At 41.5% G+C, this 12,428-nt stretch overlaps 1 protein-coding gene across 5 annotated transcripts in view; it reads left to right on the plus strand.

Annotated features, from left to right (window-relative positions):
- Positions 1–7,782, plus strand: part of MSRB3 (methionine sulfoxide reductase B3) — a 95,120-nt gene extending 87,338 nt beyond the window's left edge. For all 5 annotated transcript variants that reach the window (XM_078376898.1, XM_020786047.3, XM_020786046.3 and 2 more), the window contains 2 exons: positions 378–475; positions 6,921–7,782. In XM_078376898.1, the coding sequence (XP_078233024.1) occupies positions 378–475; positions 6,921–7,085 (263 nt within the window). In that variant the 3' untranslated portion in view covers positions 7,086–7,782. The remainder of the gene's footprint in view (positions 1–377; positions 476–6,920) is intronic.
- The last annotated feature ends 4,646 nt before the right edge of the window (positions 7,783–12,428 follow it).

Below are 12,428 nucleotides of genomic sequence, written 5' to 3' on the forward strand. Positions count from 1 at the left end.
TAAAAAGGACTGTGGGATGGAAGTTGTAATCAGAGCAACTGTTTCATTCTGAAATTTGCTTGTTCACTTCTTATTTCATGTTTAGATTTTTTTTTCTTTCTCAGTGATGGAATACAAAAGAACCCTATTGCATGCAGTTTGTTAGTATGCAGATGTAGTTTTTCACACTTTCAGGTTACACAGGACTCTTCTCAAAGCAAGAAAGAATAAATATTTTCCTAGTTGAAAACTTGCAGCTTTACCTTGTGGATACTTTAAAACTGATTGCTTGGTGTGTGTTGGACCTCTGAAAACCCCACTTATGGTTCCTCTTTTCAAAATGTTGTCTAACACAGAAATCTTCATGAGTTACTTTCTTTTTTCTTTTTCTTTTTCAGGTTGGCCTTCATTCTATGATGTGATTGCCTCTGACAGAATAACATTCACTGATGACTACTCCTATGGGATGCACAGGGTTGAGACAAGCTGCAGTCAGGTCAGTTTAGACACAAAAAGGGCATCCCGATGTTAAAGGTTGCAGAAATCGTTGCAGTGTCCGTAGTTTCTCTCCTCACATCTAAAGATCTGCAAAAGCCTTAGTTACCCGAAATAGTAATTAGGGTTGCATGATGGGTCACAGGCCTGACAGCTGCTGAGTATAAGCTAAAATCAAAGTGCTAATGAGAAATCTGTGTTGTTATCTGGGTTAAGCATTATTTAACAGAGCATACATAAATGGCTTGAATCAGAGGGCTCAGAAATTGTCTTCCGGGAAGGCATCCCTTCAAGATTCACCTCTGAACTCTGCTCCCTTAAGTCTAAATGCAAATAGGTTTAGATGGATAGTTGGGAACACTGGGTTGACTATTTGTGTACTGATTCTATCACAGTGCATTGCCCGGGAGCAGGACTGACAGAGGCCCAGTAGCTATTCCCAGGGAATCTCTTTGGTCCTCTCAGAGTCCCATCTGCTGAAATAACCAAGTGAACAATCATAGCAGACACGGCCAGTGTTTCGTTATCTGTCTCATTCTAATTCCTTTCATCTATTGTCATCACCAGCCTTCTGTGGCATTGATGGCTCAGTCTTAACTTATCAGAGAATAGGGGCTGCTGACCTGGCAGTTAGGAGGAATGCCTGGATAACTCTTAGCCAGTTTCTTCCATTCAGGACACACCAGCTTCAATCAGAACTTAAGTCTGAACTTCTTATCGTTTTTAAAGACCTCTCAGTGGGAATCTAGTGGAAAATTGGCATAAAGGATGCTGAACAGCCTAGGGTCCCATGTTTTTGTCTGCGTTTGTGTGTCACATATTGTGCGAGCATTTTCAATTAATTATTCATGGTGGAAGAACTTACCATTGGTGGCTGGGTTTAGAGAATGAAGTAACCCTAGACTGCTCTGGAAACAAATTGCAGTTGTATTTGTACACAGACTTGAAATCATATCTGCATTGATGCACAGTTTAAATTATATTTTTGTTTGCTTCTGGGGTATGTGATCATATATTTTATGGTAAAGCAGCCTTGAAACAATTTCAGCACAAACAAACAGTAACTTACAGTAAAATTCAGTGGTAATTAAACAGTAAAATAAAGGGAGCGGATTTATCTGATCAAACTGGTCTATTGAGAATGTAGAGTGAAGATTCAGAACGTGTTGGAGTAATCTTGCAATGTACAACTCACATCTGGCAGCTTTGTAATGGCATAGTAAATGTGGACTGAGGTATGTGCTAAGCACCTGGGGGAATATTCACACAAGCACTTTTATCATGTTCTGAACATTCTACCAGAAAACTCACTCCTTGTCCTCAGCATGCCACAGTTTTGTGAACAAAGCAGTGACACTATTATGAATGTTAGTGCTTCAGTTTATTCCAAAGGGTCGCAAAATACTGTATATATTCTTGACTATCATAAAGACTACAGATTATTTAAAATCTAAGATCAATTTTGAAGAAAATGAAATCCCCCACATGAAAAATTCCTAGAGCTGCAGCTGTTTAAAGAAAGTAATGTTAGATAAAATAATATTTGAGCTTGCTATATTATCCATGAAACCTCCTGACAACAATTCACATGAGTAGAGACCCTAAAAACCCTAAAAACTTTCTGTACTTGTATGAATCGCCACTGGAACTCTAAATCTTGTCAACTGACACATTACCTCCACTTTGCAGGTAGTGGCTACCTGCTTTCACTTTGCATAGCAGATTTCAGCATTCGCAAAATGGACCTTCAATGATCCTGCCAAAGTTTGGGAGAATTCCAGTATGGAAATTCTTATGCATAGACTAGAAATGCATTGGATATAAAATTGTGAGGTACTAAAAATATTATGCTTCTGGATTCATCAGACTTCACTGAAACAAACAGAGCTGGCACTATATAGAGGTGTTTTCTGTTTTGTTTTTTAAAGAGAAAGCAGTAAAACTATATTGCTAGTACTCCAGTTATGGTTCAACCATTTTACTATATAACATCACCTGAATATGTTTTAGTTGTTGGTTTTCTACAAGGAAATGCTGGAATGACAAACTGAAGCCACCAGTTTGCAGTACTGTTATTTGTACTGTAAATCCAGGGAATTTATTGAAATGGCATACAAACACACATGAAGATGGACATGTAATTAGTATGTCATTCCAGAAATGTCCTGGATTTGTGGTGCAACCTACTTATCAATCATCATGTGGGATCTTCAGTATTTGATTCATACCTCGCAGCAGCATCTGCTACTGGAGTTCAAAGCCCCTCAAGGGAAAGTGATGGAGATTAACAACACCTGGGAACCATCTTCCGTGAATTTGCTATGCTGTAGATCCAAGAGTTGTTGCTCTATGTCATAGAAGCATTAACAAGTATTCATAATCTCAGAATGTACGTGTTTGATTAGCCAAATTCTTTCCCAGTGTGTCTACACAATTCTCTAGATTCCTTGGGTGTCATCTAATGTGCTTTAAAAAGATGTAGCATTTTTGGGTTACAAAGAAAACAACAACAGAAACAACAACAGAACTTCATATTAAAAGATATTACAAGTCTGTCCAAAAGTTTTGGGTCCTTACTTCTTTCTTAGCTTGGCCAAAATTCGCTGCCAAGTTTACTTCATTTGGTCTGCAGCTTCTTTCAAAGGGTAGTCTTTTTAAAAGAAATCTTTTATTTAATATTAGTGCAAAAATAATACAGTGGTGCCCCGCATAGCGATGATAATCGGTTCCGAAAAAATAATCTCTATACGGATTCGTCGTTATACGGGGCAAAAAAACCCATAAGAACGCATTAAAACACGTTTAATGCATTCCTAAGGGGGAAAAACTCACCTTTAAGCGAAAATCCTCCATCTGGCTGCCATTTTCGGTGCCTCTAAAGCGAAGGTAACATAGCGGGTGGCCATTTTGGAACCGCCGATCAGCTGTTCGGCTCTCTCTCTCTCTCGACCCTTGCAGGTCCAGCCTGGGCAGGGAGACTGAGGCCAGGGTCTCCCTGCCCAGGCTGGAGTTGCAAGTGGGGGGAGAGAGAGCGCGCTGAAGTTGGCGGGGGTTTGCGAAGCTAGCTTCCCTGCGATCTTTGCAAACCCCCCGTCCATCAGCTGTGCTTCGGGCTGGCTCTCTCAGAGCCTGCCCGAAGCACAGCTGATGTGCAATGGGTTTGCAAAGATCGCAGAGAAGCCAGCTTTGCAAACCCCGCTCTCCCCCCCCTCCCCTTGCAGGTCCAGCCTGAGGCACCGCACTGCCACGGCCAGGGTGGCGGCGCGGTGCCTCAGTCTCCCTGCCCGGGCTGGACCTGCAAGGGGAGAGAGAGAGAGAGCGCCGAAGTAGGCGTGGGGTTTGCAAAGCTGGCTTCCCCGCGATCTTTGCAAACCCCCCGCCCATCAGCTGTGCTTCAGGCTGGCTCTCTCAGAGTCTGTCCGAAGCACAGCTGATGCGCAGGGTTTTTGCAAAGATCGCAGGTAAGCCAGCTTTGCAAACCCCCCCTCTCTCCCCCCTTGCAGGTCCAGCCTGGGCAGGGAGACTGAGGCACCGCGCTGCTATGGCCAGGGTGGCGGTGCAGTGCCTCAGTCTCCCTGCCCAGGCTGGAGTTGCAAGGGGGGGGGGAGAGAGAGAGAGAGAGCACCGAAGTCAGCAGGGGGGGTGTTGCGAAGCTGGCTTCCCCGCAATCTTTGCAAACCCCCGCCCATCAGCTGTGCTTCGGGGCTCTCTTTCGGTGGGGCCTTTGGGATGATCGTGGGGAAGTGCTTCCCCATGATGATCGCAAAGCGATTTTCCCCCCATTTAAAACATCGCAATGTGATCGCTTTTGCGATCGCAAATACTCCATCGCTATGCGGATTCATCGTTAAACGGGGCGCTCGTTCAGCGAGGCACCCCTGTATTCTCTCACCCAGAGAGAATGCATACACATTCTCTCTCTTTCCACACACCTCCCTCTCCCTCCCTCTCTCTCTCTCTCTCTCTCTCTCTCACACACACACACACACACACACACAAACCTCCATAAATACAAATAAAGATAAACTAGGATTGTGACTTTGTGAATTCATGGCCAAAAAAAAATGTGTGCTGCTCATATACCGTCCCATAGCGCTTCAAGCACTCTGGGCGGTTTACAAGTTAATTATGCTACACATTGCCCTCTCCCACAGCAAACTGTGTACTTAATTTACCGATCTCAGAAAGATGGAAGCCTGAGTCAATCTTGAGCCGGCTACCTGGGATTGATCTCCAGATCATCAGCACAGTTTGAGCTACAGTACAGCAGTTTAACCACTGTGCCATGTGGCTCCTAAAAGCTGAAAAAAGGTTCCCTTTTTAAAATTCACAAGTCCCAGAATCCCTAGGCATATGTCCGTTCCTTGGCTAGGAAATTATGGAAATTATAATCCAAAAAAGAAAAAAAGAAAAGAAAAGAAAAGAAAAGAAAAAGATTTTTCCCCTCAACTGTGGTCATGGCGTCTCCACCACAGTGGTGAACTTCATTGTTCTGCAGGCATGAATGATTATAAAAAACAAACAAACCGCCACACATGGTCTGACTAGTAGGAAGTTTTTTGAGACTTTCTCTGTGTGCTTCCCTGACTGAGCAGATGTGTTGGAGATGCATACTGAAATTTAAGAAGATTGATTTCTGTGCATTGTAGCTCAGGATCTACTGCTACCATGCACATTTGATAATTATGTAAGTTAGCTTACTCTGGCTGAAATCCTGATGCATAACATAGTAAGTCACACTAGAATAGGCCCATGTGAATCACTGAAACTTAGGAGTTGACTTGTCAAGGTCAAAGGCATGACACTCAAACAACTACCTCAGAGCACTATACAACTTTATAACCTCCCTTGGTAGTTTGAGCCTGAGGTGATCCATCATCGCTGACATGTATCCCTAAAAGGATTCCACTGAGAATCAGATGACCACATCAGTCTTACCAGTGTTCATTGGGGTATCAAGGGTATTGCCACTGAGCTGGTGAGCCTACTCTACTCTGACTTACTACACTAAGCAAGAGGATTTCAACTTCTGTCTCTGAAGGACATAGATACCATTCTGAAGAAAAATCAAAAGTCTCTCCCCAGATAGGTGTGGTGATTCTGGTGATAAATGTATATGACTCTTCTGTTGGAATGTTTGTTGATGGTAACGTATTTGATAATAAGGGAAGTTTCATAACTTAAAACTTCATATAAGATGTGTTATGTATAATCTTTTTCTTTGGGAAATAGTCTGTACAAAGTCATTTTAAGCAGCTAAGATAGCTGTTTTCTCATAATGAATCATATTGTCTCAAAAGACCAACACATTTATCTATCAGGTTCTCTGTAGGATCACTCCACAAAGAGCCTTTGAAGACTTCTGGAATTTTACCAAATGCCGTCCTGAGGCTTGAGTGAATCCTGTGGAGAAGCTAACAAACCTTCAAAAGTAGTCCTTCATTCCTAGTTCCAGTAACGACACATCTGTTTTGGAATATATGCAGTAACAATATTATTTCCTGAGATAATTCTGGGTGTGGTACTGGTCTAGAATAGATCTGCTCTGTTGTATGTTGACTTTTCTTTTAGAAGTTCTTGCATTTATAGAGGACAAAAAAGAACAAGGGGGGACCTGCATTTTAGAGACCTTGCTTTTGTGTGGCTCTGTGGTACGGAGGGACGTGGTGGCACAGAGGGACGTGGTGGCACTGCGGGCTAAACCACAGAAGCCTTTGTGTGCTGCAGGGTCAGAAGACCAGCAGTTGTAAGATCGAATCCACGCGACGGAGTGACCTCCTGTCGCTTTGTCCCAGCTCCTCGCCAATCTAGCAGTTTGAAAGCATGTAAATGCAAGTAGATAAATATGTACCATCTCGGTGGGAAGGTAAACAGCGTTCCGAGTCTAAGTTGCGCTGGCCACATGACAATGGAAACTGTCTTCGGACAAATGCTGGCTCTACGGCTTGGAAAAGGGGATGAGCACTGCCCCCTAGAGTCAAACACGACTGACTAAAATGTCAAGGGGAACCTTTACCTATGGTACGTGCACTGGTAAAGACTGGCTGTCATGCAGAGCTTGGAAAGTTACTTCTTTGAATTATAGCATTAAAAATTCCCAACCTACTTGGCCATGGGCCATGATAGCTGGAGAATTTGGAAACCTTAGTCTCAGAAGGTAATTTGTCCTAATTCTGCTCTGGCAGTTGGCATCAAATACATCTGTATCATCCTTTGTCAATGGAAAAAGTTATTGAATGCCATTTTGGAAAACGTTTGTATACAGTAAACACTGATGTTAGTCTGTAACTGAAACTCAAAGTCTACTACATCTCCTAATTAAATTTAACCCACTTAGAAGCAAACAAAATGAAGTTTATTAAGTGTGAACAGCCTATTTTGTTGAACATAATGTTTTTGTTTCCTGAAAAACCTTTAAAAATAAAATATTTGCTCTTTTATTTCAGTGTGGTGCTCATCTTGGACATATTTTTGATGATGGACCTCGCCCAACTGGCAAACGATATTGCATAAATTCAGCTTCACTGGCTTTTAAGCCTGGAGACAAGAACCATGGGGGAGAAGCAAGCATTAGTTCTACTTCCACCCAGCCAGATAAGACAGAGCTGTAGTAGAGAAAAATACTCCCTAGAATCTTTGTATCTTTAGAGGACTTCTGACATATATTATTCTAAATGGCCTTCTATCTTTTGTTAAAAACAAAACTTGCTAAGAAATTACACACACAGTTTTTCTGTATGAAAATGAGGCCTTGTGTTCCATGTATTTTGTTATATTAAGTTTTCCAAATAATTACAGATTCTGTTCATTAAGTAATTCCCTATCAAAGGAATATTTGGCATTATAGCTGCTACTTTTTAGGTACAGCCTTCATACAGTAATAACCCTCTGTGTTTGCTAGGGACAATGTAAGTGTTCTGTTCAGGCAGTATAGAATTATAATACATATAAACATCATTTTAATATGGTAGTTAGGCCATTATCTTATTGCACTTCCCTTGAGCAGAGAGTCTTGCAAACATAGTAACATAGAATAATGCTACTTGTGTAAGAGTTCTAGTTGCACAAGCAGTGACCTTCAGGCTTTTTCAAAAAGTGTCTTCTTGCAATGGTTGTTCAAGCTGTGCTGTCTCATGCTAATATACTGGCAAGACGAAGCTCACTTAGCAGAAGCTCACTTAGCAGAAGCTCAGTAGGATATTAGCTTTAGTGCATGAATTACTTTTATTCTGATTTACAAGTCTAGTGCAATCAACCATGTATTTATTTACCGTATTTGCCAGCGTACAAGATGACTTTTTGGGCCCAAAAACATGCCTCCAAGTGGGGGGGTCATCTTGTACGCCGGGTGCACTTCATTTGGGCCAGGAAGGAGCCGCCGCTGCTGTCGCTGCAGCCGTTGAGTGACGCGGGGCCGCACTGGCCAGGGAGGAAGGCAAGCGGGCAGGCAGGCAGGCAGGCAGTCTGGAGGGAGGGAGCGAAGCACAGCCTGCCATGCTTGAGTGGCCAGAGCCCACCGCCAGGCTGCCCACCGCCCCGTGCTGCTGAGCCAGCTGCACACTCGATCGCCCACCTCCCTTTTCCTCCTCCTCCTGCCGCCCGCTCAGCCTCTTGCCCTCTTCCTCGCCCTCTCACTGCTGAGCCAGTGCGCTCGCTCACCCGCCTGTTTCCCTTTTCCTCCTCCTCCTCCTGCCGCCGCCCGCTCAGCCTCTTGCCCTCTTCCTCGCCCTCTCACTGCTGAGCCAGTGCGCTCGCTCGCCTGCCACCCGCCCATTTCCCTTTTCCTCCTCCTCCTGCCACCGCCCGCCCAGCCTCTTCTGTAGGGGGGATCGTCTTATATGGCCGGTCGCCTTGTATGCTGGCAAATACGGTATTTATTTTTTTTAAAAAAACCCTTTCCTATAGTAGAAACAGGGTAATGAATTCAACGCATCCTTTGGCTCATATTCCTGTTAAATTCCTAAAATGGTACTTATTGTTAAATACTTCATAGTTACCTTTTCCCCACCTTAATTTGGGTACTCAATCTTAATTCAAAACAATGAGTTCATTTGTGTTAGGCTGGCTAGTGTAGATAGCAGTAGTTTGCCTTTTGTGAGTCAATTGTTTCCCAGTACAACAATTTAAGTTACAACCAGAATGTAAATGAATGTGGATAGAGACCTGTTTATTTTAGGAATAGCAATGAGAACTATTAGAGACCAAGTCTGTCTGCGGAAAGTGGTTGATGGCTACTGATAATGGTGGTAGCAGCAGCAGCTTGCCTGTAATGAGGGTCCTGTGAAATCATCATTAAGGAGCCAAAAAGGATTCATGGGGGTAGCCTGAACAAGTTGTTTTTATAGATCTGGCTTTGGAGCAAGAAGCAGGGATTTAGCAGTGTCATTAATTAGTTCTCCATTTTCAGAATTTTTTTCCCCTGATAAAATTAATAATGTATTTAAGTAGTACAAAGTTCTACAATTCACCTGAAAAAAACTTGGGCAAGCATTAGAAGGAATGTTGTTCCCCTTCTTTTGAACAGTATGGGTAGTCAATTAAATATGCTGCTTTTAAACAGCAAGCTGGTAGGCTTACTCATGTGCAAATTTACAGCAGTGTGCTGCTTTAAAAATACTAGACTTCTGCCATCTTACTACTTTACAGTTCCGATTTGTGCAAAAATCCTCTTGTTTGTGTCTGTGTGTAGCAGATGCACATAGAGTTGTTCCAGAACATAGAAAGACAAATAAAACAATGAGAAGCATAGCACGAAACAGTTATATTCCAAGTATCTCAGAGTGGCTTACTGAAAAGTGAGCATGTTTTAATTTAAAATCAATATTGTTAGTGTGATTATTAGAATACAGTGGTACCTCGACTTACAGACGTCTCCACTTGTTACGAATGGCTCCGTTTGCAAAAAGTTGCTTCGATTTGCAAACGGAACTTACGAACGGAACTTACGAACAAAAAAAACCTTTCCTGCCCTTTTTTTGACCTAAGTTCATCTTAGGTCAAAAGAAGAAAAAAATAAAAACTCCCCCTAGTGGTAGAGTACGGATTAACCGGCTTTGCATTAGTTCCTATGGGAACTAATGCCTCTACCTACGAACAGCGCCTCAACATATGAGCGAAAAACAGGAGGTACGGATTAAATGGTTTTCAATGCTTTCTTGTGGAAAAGTTTGCCTCGACTTATGAACTTTTCGACTTATGAACGCCGTTCCAATACAGATTAAGTTTGTAAATTGAGGTACCACTGGTACAAGGTAAGACGAGGTATTTTGTCCCATTTTATGCACATTTCACAACTGCTTTGAGCATTGCCTTTCAATAGTATATACAGTACAGTAAAACTTGTGAATAGCTACTTTTCCGATGCTGTTACACTGCAGTACTGTTACAAATTGTTCTGCCTTTGAATGTTAAAAATATCAGTATCAGACATACTACCTGAAATGCCTAATAATGAAGTACTGTACAACAGATGATAATTGCTGCCTTTTTAGTCTTTCAGCTCCAATGATAAAAAACAGCTGAAATCCTGTTGCTTAGCATATGAAGTTACACTAAAGTAGACCCATTGAATCAGTGGGGATTTGATGAGGCAACTCCTCCTAAATTGCACTGATTTAAACAGGCCTACTCTAGTTGTGACATACTACACTAAAATGCACCGCAAGTAGAGTGGGCCCTTTTGAATCAATGGAATTTATGAAGGAATTGACTCCAGATCCTCAGGGATCCAATGGGACTACTCTAGTGGAATTTACTATACTGCGCAACAGTATTTCAGCCAGTATGTTAATTATTAAGAAGAACAGCTGAATAATAAAGAAATGTAGGATTTCAGGATGCACCCATATACATAAGAGAGCGATTCCTCTTAGCATCAATCCCCTTTATGCAATTGCTCTCTTGTTTGTGCAGTCCTTGGTTTATAACAGGAGAACAACTTCTATGCGACATGTCATTCTTGGTTTATTTTTTGTGTGAAAGGGCTGTTCTCATTCTTTGCCTTTCTTGAAAGGAAAAGTGAGTTTTCTTCTATCACATTTTGTAACATAAATCTCTAACGTGCAACATCAGTAAAAATATGGAACATACATGCAGTGTACTTTTCAGATCACCATTGTAGTAAAGGGTTATCAAGTTTCAGAGTCTTTCTGTCTTGCATTAAAGAAATATATTACTCAGACTTCAGTGAGCAATAATGTCAGCTGTCCATCGGAAGATTTATATTTGCAGGATATGGAATGCAATGAACTGAGTCAGTATGGCTAGGTGTATGTGATGTGAGGGAGTATAACACTATGAACATAGGAAAGCCATTGTTCTTTCTCTGTACCCCAACACTGGACAGTGTTTTTTGCTATGAATGTATGTAGAGGATATAGGCATGACTGGTATTGCAGGGCTCAAATACAGGTCACTTTGTCAATGGCCTTAACAAAGAATCTTGAAAATTGAGCACAATATATAGCCAAGGATTCTATTGCTGTGTCTTTATTCTTTTTACTGTGTGAATGTGTGCAGCTACTGAATGCAAATTATATTAGGAGTAGAGATCTGTATTTTATGATATTATGTCTATATTATCTAAATGTTTGTAGAACATATGCTTAATATATAAATATAAAAAGAAACAGAGAAAGAAAACAATGAAAAGGTTATCTTAGCATACCATTTTAAATATATGTGAACTTTTCCTCAGAATTGTTCTTTGCTTTTAAGAAATAAGTGCTGGATTTTTCAGTGACAGTATCTTTTAATATATTTGTTCTACACAGATATATAATAAATTTAATTTATAAATATTTCTGTCTCACTTATTGCACTTCTGTTTTTGTTGCATTTGCTGTAACCTTTCCCTTACACCGGTGGTCCCCAACCTTGGGCCTCCAGATGTTTTTGGACTTCAACTCCCAGAAATCCTGGCCAGCAGAGGTGGTGGTCAAGGCTTCTGGGAGTTGTAGTCCAAGAACATCTGGAGGCCCAAGGTTGGGGACCACTGCCTTACACCACTGCTGCATTTAGAATACCACAAGCCAACTCTTGAAACATAGCATCCTTTAGGGGAAGGAGGAGCAGCAAACTGATAGGGCATACTCCCAATTCTCCACATGTTTCATGACCCTGGGAAAATATTTCTGAGAGCCAGATACATCACTGTGGAGAGGAACATTTCCAGAATTGCTCAACCTTCACCTTGTGGGTGGGAGGAACTCCTCAATGTTTGTGTACATTCTTACATTTTTTGAAAGCTCTTTACAGTTCCATATTATCACATATTATAAGAATTCTATCAAAGAAGGCCTAAACTGTGATGAAATGAGTTCGCTAAAGACATTTTCTTGAGGACTGATGTCTGGGGAAACAGGCCTGGAATGCCCTTTTGTTTGCAGATAAGCTCACTTTGGTAAATCAGCTTCACACAAAAACTTTGGTGAAAGGAGGACTTTGTGTTGTTTTCAGCTCATCTTCCCTGTTGACATTGCCTGAGAATTGCTAGCATAACCATTCAGTTGTTAATTGTAAAAATCTAGAAAGTCTGTCTAGGGCATCTAAGTGTAGTGGGTACCCCAATTGGAATGCCATGTGATAATGACGATCCAATTTGCTTTTGCCACTGCCATATGCCTTTATTGACCATTGGGTCCGTAACAGCAAAGATAAACCAAATTGTTAATGTTGCTTTATATTCATTTTTGTATGGCACTACCACTGTTTATTACTGCCCCCTGCACAAGAGCCACTGAAGAATGATACTGTAGTTTCCATCTATCAGATAAGACATCCTCCTTGTACAATTCTTTATAGAATACATGAGGAATTGGAACAATGATATATGACGTCTTTGTTTCATTATAGAGGACACCCATCACAGAGGACACCAGTATATTTCCTGCTTTTGAAAAGGACACAATAGTGCCTTCCCACCTGTACACAGACATCAAGCAGATTGTTGACTA

Source organism: Pogona vitticeps, chromosome 5 (genome assembly GCF_051106095.1).
Source record: "Pogona vitticeps strain Pit_001003342236 chromosome 5, PviZW2.1, whole genome shotgun sequence".
Taxonomy (NCBI): domain Eukaryota; kingdom Metazoa; phylum Chordata; class Lepidosauria; order Squamata; family Agamidae; genus Pogona; species Pogona vitticeps.